This window comes from Erpetoichthys calabaricus, chromosome 1 (assembly GCF_900747795.2).
Source record: "Erpetoichthys calabaricus chromosome 1, fErpCal1.3, whole genome shotgun sequence".
Taxonomy (NCBI): domain Eukaryota; kingdom Metazoa; phylum Chordata; class Cladistia; order Polypteriformes; family Polypteridae; genus Erpetoichthys; species Erpetoichthys calabaricus.
Genome location: NC_041394.2, coordinates 240554499 through 240581644, shown reverse-complemented (window position 1 = coordinate 240581644; position 27146 = coordinate 240554499). Strand labels below are relative to the sequence as shown.

Genomic DNA, 27146 nt, shown 5'->3' with positions numbered 1-27146 from the left:
CTGGTACTCAAAACAACATGCAAGTATGCACGCACTACAGTAATAGTTTTTATATGTGCGTTCTCTGGAAACTTAGAGAGTTAACGTGAGTCATGGGCTTTGTAGTTTTAACCGTTGTTGTGGCAAGCACTAAATACAGAAAGTAAACTACAATTACCGATAAGCTTTTCGCGATGACGTCGACGTGGGCGGGCCACCAATCCGGTAACAGTATTTCGGATGAGTCTGACAGGGTGACCTCCGACAGTTTTTTTTTTCGCTCAAGCGGTCGTGGAAGGAGACGCCATATTGAAAGCCATACATTCTTTTAATTAAAGTACAAGAACATCGAATTTGCAAATATGCTGTACCTCGAAGATTATCTTGAAAGTAAGTATTACTGTTTAACGTTGGAACGGAGGCAAACACTTAATTTCAAACGTTAACTGCTATTACATTTCTCCGTTTACAATCGGTGACTTATTATGGTTCCCTTGTTTTTTTTCTCCTCCTTTTGGCAGTGATCGAGCAGCTTCCCATGGATCTGCGCGACAGGTTTACGGAAATGAGAGAAATGGATCTACAAGTTCAGAGTATGCATTGCGGCAACGTGCCACTGTGCTGTAGAGTTGATAACATTACGGTCCTTGGTGTTTTGATAAGGAGGAAAAGTATTTATGAAGTTTAAATGCAGACCACGAATTTTGATGATTTATATGGAATTAAATTTTTTAAATATGATTAACTCCTAAGAAGAAATTTTGTCCAAAGAGATTTAACCTAAATGGTGTAGTATGGAATGAATGCCTCAAATGCTTTATTAATAAATTACTTACTTACTTATTTCTTAATTTTCATCCCTGATGATTAATGATACGGATCAGTTTTTATGTTTTACACTAGTTCTGAACACATGTACATTAATTAGTAAAAAAAAACAAAAACACTCTGTCATTCCAATTTAATGTACACATTACCTCTTAAAAGTCTAGAATGACGTTTTCGAGCTCTTTTAGAATTTTAACAGTTTTAAAGTTCATGACAGTTACTAATTCAAGTGTCTAAAAAGTCAGAGGTTAGTACATGTAGTCATTAAACTGTGCATCTTTAACAATTTTTATGCTACAAGATTACCCCGTGTTTAGTTAAGTAATTTTGCCAGATTCATAAGTTAGTTATTGAGAATAAAAATGAGTCCTGACCCTAGGAAATGTCACATTTATCTAAAACCTCTGATTACTTTCAAATCTACACAAAGGTGCCAGAGTGGTTGGTTCTTCAGAGCGATGCAATAGGGGAACCATTTTCGGTTCCTTAAAAAGACGTCCACAAGAAGGTTCCTGAAAGAACCTTTCTTTATTTAGATCCAAAAACAGGTTCCGTGAATAGCCATGATTACTGTATATCAGATTTGTGAAATACCAAAGGGTTTGTGATTTTAGACTGACGTTTGCTGCATACAATAACACAGGATAAGTTTGGGTTTTCTTGATCTGTTGTATCCTTCTAGGTAACTGATTATACATTAAAAGGTTTCTGTTTTTTTTCTACATACAGGTGTTAGAAACCTTTTCAAAGCCCAAAAGAACTCGTTTCAAATGCACAGAGCTCTTCTCAGAATGAAATTCTGCTTGGTCAAACAGTTGGTCTATGAGGAACTAAAAAACCCAGAAAAATGCCATTAAAAACAGTTTTTAAACGTTTAGTGACATGCACTGCTACACCACTCTGAAGTTTTCAATTACTCCCAATGGTCTAATCTTACATTTCTACTTATCACAGCTTTTAAAACTGAGTTTCTGTTGCAATAGGACTTCATTTTTTTATTTTGCATGCCTATATTATTTAGCTGCTTTCTATTTAAAAATCATGCAGAATATTTCAGCTTAAGTATTTCTTAATTTTTTAGATGCAATGGATCAACTCGAACAGAGAGTCAATGAATTTTTTATAAATGCAAAGAAAAACAAGCCTGAGTGGAGAGATGAACAAATGGAAGCAATAAAAAAGGTAAGGCTGTTCTGTTTTTTGTTTGAAAATTGCTAAAGAAAAAAAAAACATCTGCACGTTTAGTCTGACTGAAAAGTAATGAGTAATTCTAAATTTCAGTATTATATTTTAACTTGCTCAAAAATGTCTTTTTTTTATGAAACCTAGTTTTATGTGAGGTGCTAAAGAGCAATGTATTTTTTCCTCACACTTTATTTCTTGGAAAGTAAAGTGAAATATTTGGTGTTAATAATTGTTTAATATAGTGAGGACCTCCATTTGTTTACATCTAAATTTTAATGTAGTTTTGATAATTTTGGAGCTCATGAGTCCAGAATTGTTTACACATGAGAAACAAATGTGCATGTTATTGTGAAATGTAAAGCTACTCTTTATTAATGTACTAGGATTATGCCCCGACAGGCTGTACAGCAAATTGGTATCGTTTTATACTTTCAATAAAACATTGGTGTAAAGTGTTGCAATTTATATTATACCTTAATAATATGTAGGTGCACTTTAGCCTTTTTAATTTTTTCACATTTAATCAAGATGAAAATAAATTATTCGCCAGAACATTCATCCTCAGTTTCATGTGATTCTACAAATGTATCCCTTTAAACCAGATAGAGCAAAATATCATAATATCATTTATAGGATTCTTGTCTGCATTGAGCAATCGCATGTACTTAAGCTTCAGATATACAAATATTAAACCACAACAGGATATGCTTCCTATTATTAAATCTTCGTCTGCTCATAGTAAGCCTTTTCAGCAAGACCAAGGCTAAAGCTCTGCAGTAAACCTTTTCTGTTAACATATGTAGTTGTTTCATGTAGTGGTGGCACCTGACTATTTCAGGTGTATCAATACTATCTGTTTTTGTTAATTTAATTTAGTGGGTGGTGCAAAATATGTATGCATTTTTTTATATGTTATTAGGGATTGTTTTGTAATTTTTATCACTCTTCATAGCAATCTTAAATTTGAGTAACATTTATAATGTTGACAAAAAGTGTCTGATTTGTATTTATCTCATTTGAAGGATTATTACAAAGCATTAGAAGATGCTGATGAAAAAGTTCAGTTAGCAAACCAGATATATGATTTGGTAAGTAACCAATTTAAAGTGTCAAACAGTTGAATTTCTAAATAATGTCCTTGAAGTCAGTTTTTGGAAGTATCTTTAAGAAAATATCCAAGCATTGCATAGTTTTGGCAGTAGATGGCAGTCTCTAGCTTTGGTTATTCTTCAGATGTGAATGGCTTGGTCAAATGAGGAAAAGTTTTTAAATTATGAAAGGAAAATTGAATTCCTAGGATTTTATTTACATGGTATTTAAATAAACATTTATTTTAGTTGAATAAGATGTGTAGAATTCATTTATGTTAAATTGTTAAACAGGTTGATAGACACCTCAGAAAACTTGATCAAGAACTTGCAAAATTTAAAATGGAATTGGAAGCTGATAATGCTGGTATTACAGAAATATTAGAAAGACGTGAGTATTATGATTTTTTTTCACAATACCAACATGAAAATAGTACTTTACGCAAGATATTACATATGTGAAACATTCTGTTTTTCTTTAGAATATACTCTTATATTGTCATGAGTATGTGCACCCTTTAAGGTTTAATGAGATTAGAGACCTTTATTGTCACATACGCTGCAAGAGCATAGTGAAATTCTTTCCACAGTTATTGTACCACTCCATTAATTCTGAATATTTTACACCCATAGAGTAGTATGAAGACTGACACTTACATTATTCAGTATTTTTTAATCACACTGTAAAAATACAACTTGTAACAATTGTCTTTACAGTAATTTGACAAGCTTGTCATTGACAGTGCATGTATTTATTTAACAAAATTCACTATTTCATTTTAAACCCACTTAATATAATTAAATCCAGAAAACCACCAACTTTAGTAAAAAAAAAAAAAAAAAAAAAAAAAAAACCAGCTTTGTAGTCATAGTAAAAAATGAAAGATTAATTTTTGAAGACTTTTAATAACATACAATTTCTCATAAGCACTTAAAAATGTATTCATACTTGGAGCCTTCCTAACATATGTAAAAATTAGGCTGGTTACACATTTAATCATTTTGGCACACTGCACAGTTCTGTTAAGACAGTTTGGATCCAATTGGTAATATCATTTTTAATTAAGTAAATTGCCTATACAGTGCTCTTTTTGATTTTGGTGAAACATTCAGAGCTTTTATTTTTCTCTCTCGAGGTAATTTGCACTCTTCTTCACCATGGGCGGCAAGAAAATAATTTTCTAAATGGCTCATCCGTAGCTCAATGGAAACTCAAAAATCCATGTGTTTATTCCTAAACTTTTTTTTTTTTTTTTCCCCCAAGATCAAAATTTGTTTAATCAAAATAGAATGAGCCCATCGTCTTTAGTAAGTAGCATTCAGTTAGAAAAATCAACAGATACAAAGGTACATATTTATTAGGCAAATTTCATACAAGCGCTCATTAACACACAGTGGAGCAGTATAACTATAGCACGTAACAAAGCTTAAGGAGAATAATATCTAAGAAATTGTTCACACATTTGTAAACACAATAATGGGTATAATAAGATACATTAAAATCATCCAAATTAATCAACCACCCACTATAAAAAAAGTAAAATAAAAATAACAATTATAAAGCAGCATGTGGCAGACTAATCCGTATAGGTCAGAGTATACTTGTATTTTTTTTTATTTATTTATTTTTTTTTTTATCAAGTTTCCGGTGATTGTTCTTTACCTTAAAATAATATTTTCAATTGCTTTATTTTCCTGTGCTGCAGTCACTTATGTGTTTTTCTTTGTGTATAAGTTTATTATTTTTTAATCATTGCATAAATGAATAGGTATGAAGTGTTTACAGAGTCGTGTGTGTATCATCCATTAATGTACTTAATCATTTGAAAAAATCACCTGTTCAAATTCTGTATTATCCTAACCTGGTTTGCTTTCCCCCAGGCTCTCTAGAAATGGATAGCCCATCTCAACCAGTAAATAATCATCATTCTCATTCACACACTTCAGTTGAAAGTAAGTGCTTTGTTTCACCCATGATTTTTGTTCCTTCAAGCATCAGACTTGCTACATTTTATTATATTAAATGTGTTATATTTTAATAGAAAGAAAATATACAACTCCTACTCACCATGCTACAGAACATCTTCCTGAAAAGAAGTTTAAATCTGAAGCACTTTTATCCACCCTCACTTCAGATGCTTCTAAAGAAAATAATCAAGGTAATCTTAGCCTTGTGTGTGTTTTATATATGTAAAATATTACTACATATCCTATGTATAATTAAGGAATTTTAAACGTCCTGATAGGACTAAAGTTGTGGGAGTATGATGTTGTATCTATCTATCTATCTATAGATCAGATTGTGTTTCTGGTCTTTACTGTGACTGTACCCTAGTGTAAAATGTCATTCAGTAAAGTTCAGAAGCATATATTTTACCTATTATAATGTAATATCGCATCCATCTGTAAAAAAAAAAAAAAAAAAAATACACGTGCTTTATTTCTTTATCTTGTCAGAAATAATGCAGATGAGAAGAGTAAATTAGGTTAAATAAGCTTTAGGCTAAAACTTTTTTGTGAATGAAGGAATTCATGCCCTCTCCTACCTGAGAAGCAGACTGATGGCATATCTTGGCAGTTACTTTAAATAAAGCCAGGTTAGTGGGGGCCAATTTCAGCAGGATCTGGAGCATTGCCAAATTCTTTGCTAAAAGTGACTGACAATGCTGGCAGAATTAAATGCTACAGTCCAAATTTATCAGTCTCACATTTTTAAATAAAAGATAAACTAATAAAGTCTACCTGCAGCAATTACATTTCATTGTTTTGTTCATTGAAAGATTTTTCTTTTTTAATAAACAGGAAAGCAATTGTTAAATGAATTACATTTTAGTTGCTTGAAGTCATTAGGTTAAAGCTTACTCAATTACTGTATTTCTATTTGACCAACATGGAATTATTGGAATGTATTTTTAGAAATGACTAATGGATGTGGTGAGTGGAACCTTCAAAGCATCTGTTGACAGTCCTAGATTTTACCATGTTCCTAAGATGCATTAATGCATTTATTAAAAAAAAAAAAATCTTCTAATTGGTATAGCATTGACTCTGCACATGATTATAATATTTAAGTTTTTTATCATATATATTTACAGAACTTAAATTTGATAAAATCTCTTTATTAACTCTGCAATATTTGTACAACATAACCCCTTGTAAATGCTACAAATAACACAATTTGTTAGTCTCCATTTAAATGGCTCTATTTTATGAGCAAGACCTGATTATCGGGTGTGTTCTGTAATGGAATGTGACCTTTTTCAGTGTTGGTTCATGGTGTGCACATTTTTACAACAGCCTCTTTTAGCGTTCAGAGTTTCTTTGTAAAGTGCAGGCATCGACAGTGTAAGTTCAAAACATCAACCACAGACTTGTCATATAGGTTATATTAAAATGCCATTATTTTGTTAATAATATGAAAGTAATGTGTATTCTTGTTTTTTAAGAAATATTCCTTGTAGGGGAAAAGAATTGCAAAGTCCTAATTGTATTTTATCAGTGTGTCACTGAACAAGTTCTAGGCTTAAAGTAAGATCAGTTTGCCTTTACTTTTATTGTAATTGATACAGCTATATTCTTCAGTATTTTATGTCTGTTTTTGTATTACTGTTTAACATTTAAAATATTTCGAAATTCCTTTTTATATTCACAGGATGTCGCAACAATAATATATCCACCTCTTCAAACAATGTTTACAATGTAAACTCTACTCAGCCTATTACATCCTACAATCTGAACTCCCTGTCTTCGGGTGCTGCAGCTGGTGCTGGTGCAATCACTATGGCAGCTGCTCAAGCTGTCCAAGCAACTGCTCAGGTATTGAATAAGTTTATATCTGACATGTGTAGAGAGGCATTAAGCTCTACCACCTGTAAAATAAAAAACACGTTAATGAAATTATTTCTTCATCCAATACTGAAGAATTTTGTATAGACACTTTTACATAAAGTACCATGCTTTCTTAGGTTTCTATTTTTTAATATGCAGTTATACATATAACTGTTTTTTGCCAAATTCTAAACATTTATATTTTAAAGGTGAGTCCTCCATGTTTTTTTTAGTTACCAATACTGAAATGTGCTCAAGCAATTCATTTTCATTTTTGTTGAGACTAGAAAAAGTTGAGTATCTTTAACCCAAAATGTCTGGGACCAGAAGTATTTTGGATTTTGAAATATTTGCATATGATATAATGAGATATCTTGGGGACACCCTTGATCAAGTAGAGAAATGGAAGCCAAACTAGATAAATTCATATCACTGAGCCATTCTCATAATGTGCATTGGCACGACAAACTTATTAAGCGACAAAAGTGATGAATATGATGTACAGACTGTATTTTAGTTCCCTGTACCAGACCCTATTTTAGTTTTAAGAGGGACAATTCTATGTATTTGCACTGAAGAATTTTTTTTTTGGGTCACTTTTATATGTGCTACCATTTCTCAATCTCAGGGAACTGGTTGACAGGTCAGAAATATCTCTGCCAACCCTCACTCCATCATACCTGCTGTACTGGATTAACCAACCATTAATAAACCCAACTGACTGAGATACTGCATTCAGTTTTCGTGTGGTGTGGTTGTACATATATATAACATAACATGTTTCTGCCAACATGAAAACGCAATTTGCAGCAGTGCCCAGTTTTCCTAAAATTTACTGGACTCGTATTGCAATAAGGACACCTAGCGCAAATGAAAATGCTTTTGTTAACCATGTTGCTATGCTTTAGGGAGGAGTATTTCCTCCCCCACAAACCCCCCCTCCCCCTACAGCCTTGCAGTCATTGTTTGAATGATGGTGCTTTGTGGTGCTCACTGCTTCACAAGCGACTCCAATGCAGTCATCAAATGAGGACAACCTGCCATTGCATCTCAAGATGAATAAATTAGTTTGGAATCTGCATATTTACTGTTCATGTCTACTGAGCTGTTTATAGATATATATATATATATATATATATATATATATATATATATATATATATATATATTAATATAATATAAAACAAAATTGAGGTCTCTTGTTTATTTGTTTGTTTATTGCAGATCTTTACATAATTAGCTTTTTAGCTATTAACGTTATTAACCATGTATTTCAAAATTAACATTATCTAAGGTGACAAGAAGTAAGAGAAAAATTAATTGTGAAAATGTATGCCATTATTTCTTATTAAAATGTATCATTTGGCATACTCTGAATTCCTCCAACCCCAGCTGATAAGACTGGTTTATAAAAACTGATGTAATCAAAGAAAAAGAAAAGAAGCAAGAAACCTTGGCTATAATTGTTTGTCGCTATTCAACTGCAGTTGGATTAAGTTTATTTGGTGTAAACTACAATAATGTTCCATAATAAGCAGTAAAGCTAATATACTTAAAGTAAAAATGTATAAATAATTAAACAGATAAAAAACATCATAGGATGCACCACCCCACTCTGGACTTAGTTCTTGGATTTAACTACAAACACAGATGCTTACCTCACATGGTTTCATTCAGAACTAACCTTAGATGATGTACCTCTGTTTGTTATGTAAAGTAACTGAGGATTCCAAGTTTTTCTGTGAAGATTGGTGAGATATTTGAAATGTATTTCCAAAATATGAAAAAGTTCTAATTGGAGGAAAAAATAGTGAAAGGTTTTTCTTATTGAGTGTAATAATAGTTTTTGTACATTTTTTTGCCTTTAGGGATATGATTTCACCTTTAACATTATTTAGTTCTTCCTTTATTTAAATTATAGTAATTTTCAAAACTGAATCACACTAACTCAAATAATAGTAAAACAGCAATAGTATCCTTATGACCCAAAGTATTTTGACAATATATTGTGGGATCTTCCCTCCACCACAATAAAAAGTCAAATGTTAACATGTAAATGCATTTGATTGTCATTTAAGTATGATTATTATTTTTATTATATTTGTGTGTAGAATTTACGTTGGCAGTTCATTAATGACTCTTAAAATACCTTTTAAAACTTTAATATTTTACCCCATTTTTATTTAGATGAAAGAAGGAAGGAGAACGTCAAGTTTAAAGGCTAGTTTTGAAGCAATCAAAAATAACGATTTTCAGATTGGAAGAGAATTTTCTTTAACAAGAGAGAATGCAGGGTATTCTTCTGCCTTGGCTTCAACACTTACACAAACACTAACTTCAAACTCGTCAGATTCAAGAAGTGGCCGTAAAACCAAGTAAGTTTTAGCTTCTCTCTCTGTACCTGGATTATAAAAACTGCTTGTTAATATTTTTGGTTATAAATACCTCTGTTGAATATGTTTTCTTTTGAGTTGTCTTTTTTTAAGTTACTATGAAAATTAAACTAAAATATATATTTTAATGTACAGTAGTTCGCAAGTTTTGTTGCATAGTGGTTAGGAGACTCTAAAGTCAATAATAGAAAAGGTACTATATTAAGTAATTTTTTTTTTTTTTTTTTTTGTTATATGCATTGAACATAATAGAGGCATAGCTGTGTCTGTCTTAAGATGGATTTTTTTCACCTTTTTATTAGTATATGCATCTCTCATTGAAAAATTCGGGTAGGTACAGTGTAAATTCTGTTTAAAACACTAATGTGTTTCTCTGCCAGTTTAAACTGGCTAAACTTTGCTGTTTAGTGTATATCAACTAAGCCAAAGAAGAATTCATAGAATTTTTAATATTTTTTTGTTACTCTATAATGACTGAGTATGATACAGTCGATTCTCACTGTTCGTGGGAGTTATATTCCAGAAAAACCCCATGTATACAGAAACTACAGATGCTGAAGCATTTTTTTTCTATGGCTTGCAGAAATCTTGTTACAAGATGACTTCCTCTATAGTTAAATTTGATTGCCTTCTAGGCTCTATGTCAGAGGCTGTGATCGACCACAGCAGGGTAATCCGAGGACCTAACTAACCCATTGATAGTAGGAACAGGCAGTGTGGACAAAGAGTAGGGGCACAACTGCAAGTCCCAATTCCCATCATGAATGGTGTTCAAGAGCTTACTCACACCTCTCGGCCAGTTCTGCGTAGACTCACATTGATGTGTTCAGTATAGCACGTATGCACCCCTGGACATCTAATGGCATTGCAGACTCGTTATTGCTCATGCGTAATAAGCCTCTCAGATTTTTTTTTGACTGCATGTGGCTACAAATACAACTCCTAGATGTCTAACCCATCTCATCCTGCAGTGTTGCGAAATGGCTTACAAGTTTTAATAAATGTGGATAAATGAGTCTGCGAGAACAGAATCTGCAGATAGCTATAACAGTAAATTCTTTAGTTCAAGGATTGGGAGACACGCAGTACATGAATGAGTGTTTATTAATTGAGAGAACTTTAGATTGATCTTCTTAGGGGTGCTGCAAATTAAATCTTTCAAAGTCGCAACATCTTGGAATGTTTTTCAAACAAAGTTACAACTTAATTTAGCATTTATTTTCAGGGGGCAGTGATTTAAAGAATGTGTAATTTCTAATTTGGTCATAGTAAAGAATGCAAGTTTATATTTTATACATAATGAAATAGCCAGTGCATATGGTAAAGGACAGGAGAGATGTGTTCTGCATGCTTGGTGTATGTGAGAACAAAGCAACTGCCTTCTGCATATAGTGCAACAAAGAAAGTGTTTTAACAGGAAGGCCAGCAAATGGGAAGGCTTTTTTAATGTATGTTTTGACTCATAACTGCGGCACGTGGTATAATAGGCATGCATTAATTTAGCATACGAATTTAGCCATGAGGCAATGTACAGCAGCAAGTGTATAAGTGAGCACACAGGGATCAGTGTTATAACTTGTAGTAGTACACATAATATTCCTGTTATGCTCAGCTAATGTTCCCCTGAAATGAAATTACAGGAAGTGTATTTTGTTCCATCCTGGTCATGCTTGTACTAAGATCAAGAAATAGGAGAATGTTGAGTGACCCAGTATAAGTAGATAAAAGGAGATCAATAAAGACTTTCAAGAGGGCAGTCTCAGTTTTGGGCAACATATGAAAACAACACTGAAAAGGTTCATAAAGATCCTGTTTAACTTAGTCGGCCTAAAATTGCTTCTGAAATTTTGGAGAATGGGCCTGAAGCTATAAAGACCAGGTTTCCTAAGAAAAGGTGTTAAAAGTATCAGTTTTAAGAGAAGATGGAACAAAGCCAGAAGCTAAAAGTGTATTAATGTGATGAAAAATTAGACCTGTAATAACTGAGGCACAGTAATGGGCAAAATCCATTGCTCCTGCAGTCCTGCTTTGTTAGCCAGGACCAGCAAGCCTAACATCATACAGTCAGTTGAAAGGAGGCATATGCCTACCAAACAAAAGACCAACCATTGTCTGCAGAGGGAAAAAAAAAACTGACCAGCAATGTTGAGAGGTATAGGACATGCATAATGGCATTTAATGGTATAATGTTTACATCCTTTTTAATGGGGCTATAAAATTTGCTAAAGTCGCACAGCTAGAATGTATCTAACTGAACTGGTTGTCTGAAAAAACTTTAATACTTGGTAACATTTTGGCTTGAAAGATTAATAATATTTTGTAAGTTTTAATTCGGGTGTTGAGATTACATATGTATTGCAAAACAGCATATCTGTAATTTTAAGAAGGAAAACGAGCACAATACAAAACATTGTGGTGACACATGGAGATTTTAAAAGGAGACTATGTACTCTATTCCACTTCTCTTCTTCTTTCAGGGCTGGGGGCATGAATTCACCTCTGAAAATCATTGCCAAGTGCAGTTATTGACATTAATAAGTGTTGGTGCCCAGATGCGAATCTGTGTCTCTGTTATGTTGACTAGGCAATAATAACCAAAAAGTCACACCTACAATACTTATATTCTTTTACTAAATAATAAACAAGCTTCAATATAGTGAAAGTATTTCTGCTTCAGCTGGACTGATAATGTATGTGTGTGCATCAGTGAGAGGGAGTATTGTAATGACCCCTGCGAGAGATTGAGGAATCAAATTAACCACTTTATGCTGTCTGTTGGTGAGGTGGCCTTAAAAAGGACAGGACATCATGGTTTTTTTAGTGGCTGCTTCCACTAAGCAGCGACATGTGCTCCCTGCTGCTTCGTCCTTTAGACTGCTCATAGATGTCACCCGGGTTAGAGGCCACCTGTATGCAACTCTTTTCTTTCAGCTCTTCGTTGGCGGCTACATATCAGGGCCAAATATGGACTGTGATAACCAGGAGACACGTCCAAAATGGTCTGTAAGTGCTGTGTCTGTGTGCTCAAGCTCCCCCTAGGCAATGCTGCTGCTACTTCTGCTATTGCTCATGAAGCTTTTTTTTTGCTGGCTTCTCCAGGTAGCAGAGAGCTGACATTCCTGCCTCACGGTGCCAGGGTTTGCTTAAGGTTTACATGTTCTCCCCATGTCTTTATGGATTGCTGTCAGTGACTTTTTTTTTTTTTATTACCATATCATCACAAAGAACGACACGTGTATTTAAAAAGTCGATAATTGGTTTGCGTTGCTTCAGTCTGCTGTATTGCACATGTAGCCTTTTTATTTTATTTTTTTTTATCATACAATAGCTTAAAAACCCCACTGATACTGTGATATACAATTGGCTTGGCTCGCTCAAAAATCTAAGGCTTTTATTAAAAGATAAAATGTAGTGTAATCAGTTCACTTTATTTTTATTGTTATTTTTACAAAGAACAATTAAACTCTTTTGTACTTTTTTCACTATGCCACCACTTGGGCATAACTTTTGATGTATAGGCAGTGTAAAGTAACACTGGATGTAATGGGCAAAAAGTAAGCACCCTTTAGATAAAATAGTCATGATGTGAGCGCACATCTGTCTGCTACAAGCCATGACCGAACATAACTGTTGAAGAAATAATATTGCAGAAGGAAACGTAGTATTAAAAGCAGAATATAGCTAAGCGCTGGGGGCTTATTGGGGTTGTCATAGCACCAGCCACAATGAACGCTGTGAGTAGATAAGTGAACACAACATTCATTCATACTTCAAGAAAAAATAATTATTTCTACTTTCCTTTCGTTACCACAAGGGTGCTTCATAACTGCACATAGCATGATTTCTTAATTGAAACCTTTGCTGCTTCAAAGTGGATGTATTCAGTAAGTTTTATGGCTTTTTCATTCACCTATTTACCTATTAACCTGTGTACTCTTTACCCATTGTGAGCTGCAAACACAGACAAGGTATTTTCAATATTTATTAAAAACACTTACTGGAGAACAGTTTTATGTGGCAAATTAATGTATACATGAATATAAAGAAATACTTAAAGGATGAGATTGGTATATTTATGGACTCATTTATAAGCGCTAGCTTTCTTAAGCACCCTTGTGTAAATGTTTTTCAAGTCCTGGCAATTTATTTAATTCCTGTCTTTTTTTTGAATTCCTGTTTTATAGCAGTCCTTGTAACATTTCACTAATAATCCATGTAGTTACTGGGAGGCTTTTGACTTTTTACAGCTTAAAAAGTAAAAAAAAAAAAAAAAAAAAATCAAGTCAAGTTTATTGTGTGCATATTACATTGAAATTTGTATTTCCTCAGAACAATTAACAAAAACACAAAAGTAAATTGTAAAACCATATAATAAGCATGCAATATTGTATACAATTGTATATATGTGTTAGCAAGTATTATATAATTATACACATTGCTTATGTTACAATATTTGAATTCTTATGATTGACTGTTCAGCATCCTTATAATTTGTGTGTAAATGCTATCCCTGATTTTACTGGTGTGAGTGCTTGTGGTCGTGTGCTGTTTGCTAGAAAGAAGGAATAAGAATAGAAACTGTACAGTATGGCTGAGTGCTTCAATTTTATAATTGTTAATAAGTATGAGTATATACTTTTTACCTTTCTAAGGCAGCAAATGTTGTATAGTTCCTGAAGAGTAAGCAGCCAGATTCGGTAATAATCTGCACCACCATCAACACACTCTATAGTGCTTTTTCATCTCGAACTGAGCAGATGCTATAGCAGGATATGATACAGCCAGTGAGGATGGACTCCAATGTGCACCTGTAGATGTTTTATGAGAAAATGTATCTGTGGAAGCAGAGGTGCTGGTGATCCTTTTTGACGAGCTGAGGTTCAATAGTGACTCTCTATAAAAAATCTATAGCTGCTCACTCTCATAATTCCACATTATCCTCTCCAGTGTGGATGAAGGTGTGGTCAACCTTCTGCTAATCATAAAGTGTCAGGTTATTGTCCTGTCACCCCCGAGTCCGCTGGTAGACATCTTGCCTGAAAGCCCTCTCACCATTTGTTAGTGAACAGACCTATGATTTAATAAGTGTAATAATGGAGTTGGATCTGTGTGTGGGGGAAAAAAGATATTTTGGTTATTATTGCATTATGTTAAATTGTACTATTTTTGCAGTTCTTTTAAATGCAATACAGTATGTGTTTTTTGTCACAAATATATGACTGGTGGTTGTAATATTTGGGGGGAAAAATAAAATATTAATAGTATGGATTGTTTTTAAACAAAATTGTATTGATTTCCTGAATCCTAATCTTTTTTTTTTTTTTTTAATAAAGAAGTAACACCAAATCTTCAAACCATCAGTCTTCATCATCCTCTTCCTCATCTTCTTTGTCCTCCTGTTCATCGTCTTCAGCATTAGCACAGGAACTTTCACAGCAAGCTGCTTCACTTCCAGAATCTGACTCAAACAGTCAAGTTGACTGGACATATGATCCAAATGAGCCCCGTTATTGTATTTGTAATCAGGTATGCACATTTTATTGTTTAACCTGGGAGTTAGTGATATTAAACCACAATGCATGATAGAAATACTGCATTTATAGATTTATATGGTCAATATTGCTACAAGTGCAGAGCACAATGAAATTTGTACTTGAATGTGCTAATCAACATGTAACATAGCACAAGTTTATTTAAAAATAACAGTTACTTTAAAAAAGAAAAATTTGATTTTGATATGAAAGTGGACTACTTTATAAATATATATAATCTGACAATGAGGATATTTTCATATCCAATCATTATTTTTCACTTGGCTGTACAAGGATTCATTGTGTGATTCATTTACAGAGCAACCCTGACTATTACTTATCACAACAATTAATGATTATTTCAGAATAAGTGACTAGATTAGCATTTACACTGAAATGAGGTGCACAGTTTTCCACTGTCTTTTCTGTGCAAATTAGCTGATGTGAAATGTAGTCACATAACCATAGTGATTAAGGCAGTTTGTTAGCTGTCTGTGGGACATAGAGAAGTTTTCATTTTGCGATTTGAAATCTTTTCTGATAAATTAAAGATACTATTGCCCATATTTTATAGCCAGTAGTTTTAATAAATTAGATGAGATGTCATCAGTATACTTAGCTGCTGGAACTTTAAACAAATGCTTTGTTTTACTGTTAGAGAAAAAGTTATGCATATAATATGATGTTAGTCATACTGTGGCTTTATTGCATCTGCGTAAAGTCTTTTGAGATGCAGTTCTGTAATACTAATGTGTCTAACTGTTGCCACACTGAGTAGAACAAGAAAGCCCCTTCACATGTTGGAGTAAAATTTATAGTATAAGAAAAACTCATGCAAATCTACGAAAGCGTATTAGGGCCACGGAGAAAAAAAATACGGATACAGTGAAGAAAGAAAAAAAAACTAAATGTCGAGAATAAAGTCGACATGTTGACTTTATTCTTGACATTTCCACTTTATTCTCGCCATTCACGTCGAGATTAAAGTCGACATTTCCACTTTATTCTCGTAGTTTATTTTGTCAGTAGAATGTCACAAGCTAAACTTCATCTTGAAATGAATGTTTAATTTACTAGATTTTCTCAAGCCCCGTCATAAATTATGTAGCACATTAAATGCTTTGTGTTAAGTGTTCCCCGACCCATGTTAATCGGTACGCGCTTCTTAAACTGATTTCCTCTGCACTAAAAGGAGGCGAAGGCAGCGATCGCCGCACAGAATACATTCACTACATGATATTCCTGCTCTCTGAACATTTAAAATGCTAAGATAAATACTTGATATCATTTTCATGATGAAATGTATCAAAGCATGTGGGGACATGGTGGCGTGGTGGTTGCACTGCTGCCTCGCAGCAAGGGGGTCCCGGGTGTTCCCTGCCTTGAGTTTGCATGTTTTTCTGGTGGGTTTAATCAGCATGCTTCAGTTTCCTTTCAAAGTCATGTAGGATTTTGTTATGTATTATTGACCCTGCTAGTGTATGTATGCTCCTTTTCACCCTGCGATGTGCTGGCGTCCCATTCAGGATTTGCTCCTGCCTCGCACACAGTGCTTGCTGGGATGGGCGCAACCCTGAATGGATGGCATAATTAAACATGTTTAACGAAGATTTTTTTTAATGTTCTGAAAACTCTTGAGGTGTAAGTTTATAACTAGTTTTAATTTCACAAAGACGTTTATCGTGTGGTGATTGGTTATGTGGAGAAAGAAAAAGAAAGGATAGGAACTGGGGGTTTGGAACGTCAGATAGAGACAGCATGCATGTAATAAAGAAAGCCCACTCAGAAGAACATTCATTGAATTCTGTGTTCGTGTGTCCGACCACCACATCACGAACCCAACATTTACACAATATTTCAGTTAAACCTGTGCGATACCCATTCATATATCCAGTTTTTTGGAGTCTCATCACACCTGCCATAACGTTCTCTACACTGAAGGTAGACCTGGGGACCCCGTAATGCAAGGGAGCAGCACTACAGCCACGCCACCATGCCCCCCGCCACCCATGTTTAATACATGCTGTAATGCATTTCATCATGAAAAAGATACCAAGTATTTATCTTAGTATTCTGAATGTTCATAGAGCAGGAATATCATGAAGTCAATGTGTGGCGATCGCTGCCGGCGCCTCCTCGGTGCAAGAGGAAGTCAGTTTAAGAAGCGGTAACGATTAACAACTGGGAACACTTAACACAAAGCATTTAATGTGCTACATTAACTTATGACAAGGTTTGAGAAAATCTAGTAAATTAAACATTCATTTTAAGATGAAGTTTAGTTTGCGACATTCTACTGACAAAATAAACTATGAGAATAAAGTGGAAATGTCGAGAATAAAGTCAACATATTGACTTTATTCTTGACATTTGTTTTTTTTTTTTTTCCTTCACTGTGTCCGTATTTTTTTTTTTTTCTCCGTGGCCCTAATACGCTTCCGTACAAATCTCTCTTGCCATTATAGAATGTTTTTTGAAACATAATACATTTTCTGTCTACGATATGAACTTTACACTTGTTTTTTGTAAGCAGACAAGAATTATTTAGTGGTAGAGCATACTTTAAAGCCATAGGTTTCTGAATGTATTTTCCAGCATTTAAAGATGTTTCAAAGTTGTGAATGGCCCTACCTTAAAGTTAAAAAAAAAAAAAAACAGTATCCTATTTTTTCTTTAAAATGATTGAAGTCCTTGATGAATTAAGTACATACCAATATAAGTCAGTTTTGAGTAAAGAGTAGAATAAATATAGGGCTAGGTATTTCAGATGACTTGGATATGTGCATTGAAATAATTGAAAAACCTCTTGGCCATCTGAAGATCCTCTGTGGTGAAAATTTGACATCAGAATGTATATTCAATGTAATCCAATCTACGATTGTGGAGAGCAACAGTCATATGCAACACTACGAGTCTGAGCCTGGTTTACAGAGGTTAGCTGATGTTCTAGGTGTACCAGGTACAGGCAGTTGAGAAACTTTTGCTCAGACCAGCAACAGAGAAACTGGCAACTTACAGTGCATCCAGAAAGTATTTACAGCTCATCCCTTTCTCCACATTTTGTTATGTTACAGCCTTATTCCAAAATGGATTAAATTAATTTTTTTCCTCAGAATTCTGCACACAACACCCCATAATGACAACGTGAAAAAGGTTTACTTGAGGTTTTTGGAAATTTATTAAAAATAAAAAAACTGAGAAATCACATGTACATAAGTATTCACAGCCTTTGCTCAATACTTTGTCGATGCACCTTTGGCAGCAATTACAGCCTCAAGTCTTGTTGAATATGATGCCACAAGCTTGGCACACCTATACTTGGCCAGTTTCGCCTATTCCTCTTTGCAGCACCTCTCAAGCTCCATCAGGTTGGATGGGAAGCGTCGGTGCACAGCCATTTTAAGATCTCTCCAGAGATGTTCAATCAGATTCAAGTCTGGGCTCTGGCTGGGCCACTCAGGGACATTAACAGAGTTGTCCTGAAGCCACTCCTTTGATATCTTGGCTGTGTGCTTAAGGTCGTTGTCCTGCTGAAAGATGAACCGTCGCCCCAGTCTGAGGTCAAGAGCGCTCTGGAGCAGGTTTTCATCCAGGATGTTTCTGTACATTGCTGCAGTCATCTTTCCCTTTATCCTGACTAGTCTCCCAGTTCCTGCCGCTGAAAAACATCCCCACAGCATGATGCTGCCACCACCATGTTTCACTGTAGGGATGGTACCAGGTTTCCTCCAAACGTGACGCCTGGCATTCACACCAAAAAGTTCAATCTTTGTCTCATCAGACCAGAGAATTTTCTTTCTCATGGTCTGAGAGTCCTTCGGGTGCCTTTTGGCAAACTTCAGGCGGGCTGCCATGTGCCTTTTACTAAGGAGTAGCTTCTGTCTGGCCACTCTACCATACAGGCCTGATTGGTGGATTGCTGCAGATATGGTTGTCCTTCTGGAAGGTTCTCCTCTCCCTCTGGAGCTCTGACAGAGTGACCAACGGGTTCTTGGTCACCTCCCTGACAAAGGCCCTTCTCCCCCAATTGCTCAGTTTAGATGGCTGGCCAGCCAGCTCTAGGATGAGTCCTGGTGGTTTCGAACTTCTTCCACTTATGGATGATGGAGGCCACTGTGCTCATTGGGACCTTCAAAGCAGCAGAAATTTTTCTGTAACCTTCCCCAGATATGTGCCTCGAGACAATCCTGTCTCGGAGGTCTACAGACAATTCCTTTGGCTTCATGCTTGGTTTGTGCTCTGACATGAACTGTCAACTGTGGGACCTTATATAGACAGGTGTGTGCCCTTCCAAATCATGTCCAGTCAACTGAATTTACCACAGGTGGACTCCAATTAAGCTGCAGAAACATCTCAAGGATGATCAGGGGAAACAGGATGCACCTGAGCTCAATTTCGAGCTTCACGACAAAGGCTGCGAATACTTATGTACATGTGCTTTCTCAATTTTTTTATATTTAATAAATTTGCAAAAACCTCAAGTAAACTTTTTTCATGTTGTCATTATGGGGTGTTGTGTGTAGAATTCTGAGGGAAAAAAATGAATTTAATCCATTTTGGAATAAGGCTGTAACATAACAAAATGTGGAAAAAGTGATGCGCTGTGAATACTTTCCGGATGCACTGTAGGAATGATAAAAGGAGAGATGAGGAGGAATGGAAGTAGAGATTTATTTGTTGTTGTATGTATGCATGTATGTATTTTTTGTTACAAAAAGTTCTGCATCATTCTCTTGTTTCTTACCATAAAATGCCTTATGGCTAATAGGAGCCAAGGAGGAAAATGTGCACTTTGCTTTTCCCCTGTAACTACTTGGCATATATGCTATTAAAACAAAGAAAAACTACTTATTTACAATAGTTTAATCCATTTAGAAGAGGAGCAAGAAAAATAGGTATGTTTCAGAATTGCACAAAAATAAAAAGTAGTGATGCGCCTCATTTGAATGGGGGTGGAAACTGAAAGGAAAGTAGTTTTGACCTCTTTGGGATATCTTTTTAGTAAAACTTACATAGGTTCTGTACAAGGTTTTTATATAAGATAGGAAGATATCAATGTTGACAGTTTCTGTCAGGTAGAAAATGCAGGCACAGAATTTCTGACTGGTGGAAAATCCAAGCAAGCATCAAATATCCACATATTGTTAATTTTGCTAAAATGTGTCTGCTAGATACAGTATATCTGTCAGGTTTGGACTCATTTCAAAAATAGGTGAGACTATTAAATGAAAATGCTAAATGGCGGATAAAGACAAAATATTGTAAGAATGTAGCTATTACTATGATACTCATAGGAAAGGAATTTGTGTTTATATATTTTTTCATGTATTGTTTCGTTTCTTTTAGTTTTCAGAACCTAATTTTTTAATGAATAAACCCTCAAAAGGGGTAATAAAAACATACTGATGATCCTTTGCTAGTGTATTGTCCCAAATATGCAGGTAAACTCGACACCAACGAACTAGTTGGACTGTCTGGAGTGCCACACACTTCCTGTACAAGACTTAAATGCAACTCTAAATTCACAGTGAAAGGTCTAACCAACCACCTCTGGAAAAAAAATAACATTTGAAACACTAAATGTTGTGTAACTAAGTTGTGTAATGTTGTGTAAGTTTTAGGTTCACCTGATATTGCTTGCTGTTATATTAATAAGTTATATGATGTTTTTAAAATTTATGGTGATTCACAGATTTTCATTTCAAAATTAGCAGAGTCAACATTTACGCTGATTCACAAATTTTAATTTTCCATAAAGTATAGTTTAATTTGCTGATGTTTTATTCAGGTATCATATGGAGAAATGGTGGGCTGTGATAACCAAGATGTAAGTACCCTAAGAATTCAACTTATTTAATGTACATGTACATTTCAGTAAATGTTTTTTTAATAACATATCAGAGAATAAAAAGTGGACTACTAAGTATCAATTTCAGATGTTTATAAGTATTTAATGAAATTCTGTTTTATAGTGACACTGAGTATTTTACATTTAAATTCAAAGGTGGTTTTAAATAATGTCTTAAAGGTTATGAACCCAGCCTTGCAACGAGTTTTAAAAATGTAAAAGGATGTACAAATTTAGGCTAAATAGATTCCACAATGATGAATATATATACAGTATATAATTATATATATTTGTACTTAAGGCTACAAAATTTGCAATTTTTTTAAATAAGATAATTAACTACATATAACATTATAAAGTATTATTACTACACTTTTGTCCCATTCTTGAGTTTAATTGCTGCATAGCTCATATAGTATGAGGGTGCGAGTGTGTGTGTTTATGTATATATTTATAAATAAATATGTTAAAAATACAGAAGGCAATATGTAATGAATATATTTGAATTACTATATTTACTCAGTTGTGGTAATGCTTGCTCAATATTTTTCTTCCCAGTGTCCGATTGAATGGTTCCATTATGGATGTGTTGGATTAACAGAGGCCCCAAAGGGCAAGTGGTACTGTCCTCAATGTACAGCTGCTATGAAGAGAAGAGGAAGCAGGCATAAATAAACTATTTAAATATTTTATCACAAAATGAACTTCACAAATGTCATTTCATTGACTTTTAATGAATATTCGTGGTGTTATTTTTGACACACATTTTTACATGCTGCTTTTGTTTAGAAATTCTAGAATTTATTGTGCTAAACAAGGACAACTATTCCTTGAATTGAAATATTTTGTAAATAAAATAGGGTGGATGCTGTCATTTCTCCTTTTTTTCTATTTTTGAAAACACAAACCACACATTCCTAAATTTGTGAACATCTGCCACATACTATTCTGTACTTTTACTGGCATGAAATGCTTTTTATGTTTATTAAGAACACCTAAATGATCATAGCCTCAAAAAGCTATTTTACACATTGTGTATCAGAAAGAAAAAGTAAGTCAGCTAACATTGGCTGAAGTAAAAGATGCTAAAAATGTTAATTAAATGTGCACATATCCTTATATAAACTGTGGTGATATCTTTGTTTTATACGATCTTGTCAGCAGGCTGAGACAAGATAAAGCTGTCTACCAAAGGCAAATTATACAGCAACCACCATAAACTTAAGAAAACAGTGCTGTTCAGTATGTAATTCTGACTGTGCCATTGGATTTAGTTACGGTTTGGATATTACACAGTTGTATAAAAAATAAAAATGATCAAAATATTTTGATACTACCAAGTTTATTTTACATTTATTTACAAATTACAAGTTTTACTTGATAAGCTGGTCTTCATTCAGTCATTCAAACCTGCAGTATGTGATCTTACTGCATTAAAGTGTCTTTTGAACAGTGATTTACAGGGTTTAAACAAAGATACTGCAGTATAGAAATAATTACATTAAAGTTTACATTTTTACAAATATGTATTTCAAATTATATTACATTTTATGTAACTCTAGAGCAAAGTTTTGAAATAACTTTTATCCGCAGTTGCTGAAATTCTGTTCTGAACTGTGGGTTGACAACAGCATAGGTTATGGGGTTTATAGCTGAAGTAGTGCATGTTACTGCTGTAGCAAATATTTCCCCTTCTAATGCCAGCTGGATCTGAAAAAGGTGACAAAAATAGACTTTGATTAAATGTGCATTAAGTAACAAAGTGTTCTGTTATCCTCTGTGGTTCTGATAATTTTCTTTATAAACTCCTTGAGCTGTAATTGGTGCTACAGTGACTTGCTTGTTTTCATAACTGATCATTTCACAAAGCTGGGGTAATGCAGTTAGATGTTCAGCTCTTTGCAACAGCTACAATTTCTGAATATCTTCTGCATAATGCAGACAGCAATAATGTGAAAACATGACTGTGGCCATTTTGCACAAAGTAATCTTTAGTTTTTATACAATAAAAAGTTCAAAATCTGGTTATAGTGTACTTTTTTTTTTTTTTCTTCACAACATGTTTAGTATAGCAGTATTATATCCTGAGTTTTCTTAGTGCAACACATAATATGTAACAAGTTTGGGCCAGTTGTATTTGTTAGCATGTGTATTTTAATCTTTTAAAGTGGGCATTTTAACATGGTAATTCCAGTGTCAATGACCATAATAATGCATATTGAACATATTCAAAGTGTATTCAAAGAACTCCTACAAATGGCAATTTCATCTGGATTTTGAAAATGTAAAATTCTTATTCAAGAACATGGACGAGTTGATATTGCATTCCCAAAAAACAATTCTGTATCATATTGTTCCCCAAAATCATTCCAAAGGAGAATAAGGATGGTTGTTGTAATTTCATGTATTTGGTGTGGTACTTACCTGGTAAATACTAGAATCACTGTAAACTGGATTTTACCAAATGTTTGAGTGAAAAACACTTAAGTATCCATTTGAATATAAGTGATGTTGCTTTCACTGTGTGTCACTTTTGATAAACAGTACCAATACTCCCTGTTTCAGAGCAACTTGATAGTCTCATTTGCTGGTGACTAAATTCTTCTTATGTACCATTTTACCTTCTTAATCCTGACTGGGGTTTTGGATGCCTGACTTCCTTCATGCAATTTTAGGCATGGGGCCTGAACCAGCCTTGGCTAGTATGTCTCTCCATTGCAAGGCGCACACATCCACAGAAGACTAATATAAAGATACTACTTAACCTAACAGTTGTAAGTTAGCCATGCTAACCACTGGATACTGCTGTCCTGTTTTAAAAGTGGCTGTTATGTAAATAAGCGAGACCAAAGCTTTCTTTTTGTGCAGTTTATTCTGCGGTAATTATCTGAGATACAGTACATTAAGTGCTGAATGCAGTTAAAGCAAATATTGCTAAACCATCAATCTTTTCCTACACTGCTTTTACCGAGCAAGGTCATAGGGAAGCAGAAGCCTGTCCAAGTAAACATTAGGGGCAAGGCAGGAACAATCCTTGGACAGGGCGACAGTTTGTCACAGGGTGAACACACTAACAGCCATGTTTATCATTCACCTAATTTAAATCTGATGCAAATACACAGATTTAAGTGCATTACCCAATGTATCCCAGTCCTTCATGTTCAGTGTTTACTATTTCATCAGGTTCATTCTTTACCTAGATTATCATATTCAAAATCACTTGCGAACCTGGGACAACATGGTAGTGCTGCTGCCTCGCTGTAAGGAGACCAGGGTTCATGTCCCAGGTCCTCCCTCCATGGACTTTTCATGTTCTACCCATGTCTGCATGGGCTTCCTTTGGATCCTCTAGTTTCCACCCACAGTCCAAAGACCAGCAGGTCAGGTGGATTGGCAATACTAGATTAGACCTACTGTGTGGTTGGGGAGGTGTGTTTGTGTTTTCGCCCTGCAATGAACTGGCACACTGTCCAGGGTTTGTTCCTGCCTTGTACTCTGTGCTATCCTGGATAGGCTCAAGTACTCCCCATGACTCTGTTCAGGAGTAAGCAGGTTAGAAAACGACTAACTTGTGGGCCTGAACTGATCTTATCATCATTGGCCACATGGTAGCAAACTTGTCTTTGACAGGACACTCATCTGTTAAGGGGTGCCCTCAGGCTGGCACTAAGCAGTGAATATATAATTAATATTAGATCTAATTTGCATGATTAATCTCTCTAGTATAACATAATAATAAAATAATGTTATGGTGAAGGACTAGCATTACAATAATTCTCTTCAGTGCAATAATGATTAAATATACTCCTTACGTACAACAACAAAAAAAGAATTGTAACCAATTGTATCTCAAATATTAGTAGTCGCCTGGGAAAATGTAATGGAAATTAATCAATATCATTGCGTTGATCATTTACAGCCTTCCTAGGTTTTTAACTACTCCCCGCCTTTATAGGCTTCATGCACTCCGAGTCTATTCCGTCCATTTCAGAAGCAGGGTACTGTACTTCTGTTCACCAACTTGGATATAACGCACTCGCGCAGTAAAGGCTGATCACCCTAATCTGTATGGCATGCCAGATTATCATTCAGAAAAATCTTGGAAACTTTTAAAGATATATTGAAAACATATCTGTAAATGATAATGATAATTTGGCTTGCCATAAACCTGTACCGCTTCGTTACGTGTCAGAAGCCAACACCACTCAGTAAGTCAATTGCAATTTGAAACTTAGACTCTGAATTGCCGTTCTGGTGAGTGGATGCTGTTACAGAACGTTGTTATTCAAAAGTAAACGATCAAGTTCCTGCGAATTAAAAAAGTTGCTGAGAGATACTGAGCGCTTTTCATTCAACCGACTGCGTGTTGTGATAACTTACGGCGGTATTGCTGTGGCAGACAATGAAATTGAAAATCACCAACACGATGAGCGGCAACCACAAGGCCAGGAAGGTAAGAATGATGTAGCCCGAGCGTTTCGCCAGCTTGCCCTCTGTCCTCTTCCGCGCTTTCTCTCGGTTTCCTTTCGGCATGATGCACACGGCCCCGACAATCTCCACAGGCGGAGCCGTGGCCGCCAACCGCCCGTCCTCTGTCTCCATATGGGGTGCCCTGCTTGCAGCACAGTCAATACCGGCCGGTTGATCAACCGCCTGTTGCCCCACAATGGTTTGCACTTGAGGCGCTTCGATGCTGTCTGCTTTAAGAGGGGGGCACCCTGATGCTTGATCCTGTTGAGACTGTGTTTTTAAAGCAGAACTCATCTGTTCATTGACTACAGTTTGCGGAGCGGCTGGAGAAGCCGCAGAGTTGTCCTGTGTCCGCACACCTGCTGAGTTCCCCTCCTGGGTCTTTCCCATGGAAGGATGCAGTCCCTCGTCAAAAATTTTCTTGGCGTGAGTCTTCACTAAAAGGTAGATCCGAGCGTAAAAGCCCACAATGAAACCAAGGGATGCGAGCCATACCGGCACCAGAACGTACAACCCGAAGGAGTCGCGGTAGACGCACACGTGTACTGCCATGCCCCGGCACACCGCGTACACCGGAGTGCTCTTCACGAAAGCGATGCACGCTGCAGAGATGAGCGCTGCCCCGAGCCAGGTGAGCGGAATGAGCACCCGAACTCTCTTCTTCCTCTTGGCCGTTTTAAAAGGGTGCGCGATAGCCTGATACCGCTCGGCGCCGATGCTCGCCAAGGTAAACAACTGCACGCAGCAACTCAAGGAAAAAGCGAAGACTTGAGCGTGGCACGGTCCGGTGCCCAAATCCTGCCGGCGGTCCCCCAACAGCACAATCGTCAGAAGTAACGGGATGTCTATCAGGCATCGGAGGAGGTCGCCGACTGCTAGATTCACCAGCAGGGCGTTGTTGGGAGTTTGAAGTGCTGCCTTGCGGTACACCGCCCAGATGACCAGCGTGTTCCCCGCAACGCCTGCTAGGAAGGTGAGCGACAGAATTAACCCGTGGGCCAGAAGAGACATCAGGTGGATCAGTTCTCCGCTGGTGCTGTTTCGTAAGTTATTTGGAATATCTGATGACCCCATACTTATTTTTAAATGAGTGATACAGTAATCATCCACGAATGTGGCCGAATGCGCGTCTGAGTTGTCATTAAACACATTTTTGAGCACCTTGACAGTCGTATGGCACCCCGCGTCTTCACCTGGGCTCACATCCTAGTGACGTTGATGTCCCGAACTCTTGGGAAGCCTGGCGTCTGACGTATCTCAGCTGATCTCTTTGGCAACTATCAGGACCCCCGCTGCTTTTGTTTTGGTCCTTTTTCACGTTCTGTCTCTGAGAAGAAAAGAGACACTTAATGCAGCATAACGAATTACACTAATTTATTTAAGTACGTTGAAAATATGTTGAGATTTTGAATGTCATTAGTGGAAACAAATTTGTAATGTACAATTTTTAAAACGTATTTACACCGTTCTTGGCACAAATTGGTGAGAGTTGTATCTTGACAATGCCTGAATCCCATTAGTTATCTGAGGTTTTAATCAGATCACGCCTCTGGGGTATTTTGAAAGAGTTTGGAAATGCTGTCTTTATTTCCTTCAGCACTACTTTATAGCACAGAGTCAACCCTAGGTAATGCTGGAACATTAAGTGCTGCCTTATGTCGTCATTTTAACTTCAGTTAATTCATTTAAGGTAAGGACCTTTAAACTTAACGGCTGTTTTTTAAAGTATGCACTGTTACACACCTGAGACTGCACATTTTTTTCACTTTATAATTGTATAATGGCTGTGTATTTTTGTGCCGTATTAATGACACCCTATACCTGTGCTAGCCAGGCATTCTATGTCTTTATTTATTTATTTATTTAATTTTTATTGAATTTATTTAAAGCATGTGACATGCCATACAATCAAGTCAAACTTAAACTAAATTCAATTCAGTCCCCACCCATGAGAGAGAGAGAGAGAGGCCAACAGCCAGAGTAAAACTTTTGAGAG

At 35.6% G+C, this 27146-nt stretch overlaps 2 protein-coding genes across 2 annotated transcripts; one reads left to right on the top strand and one right to left on the bottom strand.

Annotated features, from left to right (window-relative positions):
• The first annotated feature begins 209 nt into the window (after positions 1-209).
• On the top strand, positions 210-21823 carry ing3 (inhibitor of growth family, member 3). The gene is made up of 12 exons (XM_028813135.2): positions 210-369; positions 501-572; positions 1889-1989; positions 3015-3080; positions 3375-3471; positions 4962-5033; positions 5123-5239; positions 6733-6896; positions 9096-9283; positions 14635-14827; positions 20621-20659; positions 21239-21823. The coding sequence occupies exons 1-12, from the start codon at positions 342-344 to the stop codon at positions 21353-21355; spliced, it is 1254 nt and encodes a 417-aa protein (XP_028668968.1). The 5' UTR covers positions 210-341; the 3' UTR covers positions 21356-21823.
• Positions 21824-22028: 205 nt separating this feature from the next.
• LOC114658011 (putative tyramine receptor 2) lies at positions 22029-26224 on the bottom strand. Its single transcript, XM_028810058.2, has 2 exons — positions 25061-26224; positions 22029-22390 (listed from the first exon to the last, which is right to left on the bottom strand). Exons 1-2 carry the CDS (start codon positions 26222-26224, stop codon positions 22229-22231), a joined length of 1326 nt encoding a protein of 441 aa, XP_028665891.2. The 3' UTR covers positions 22029-22228.
• Between the last annotated feature and the right edge of the window lie 922 nt (positions 26225-27146).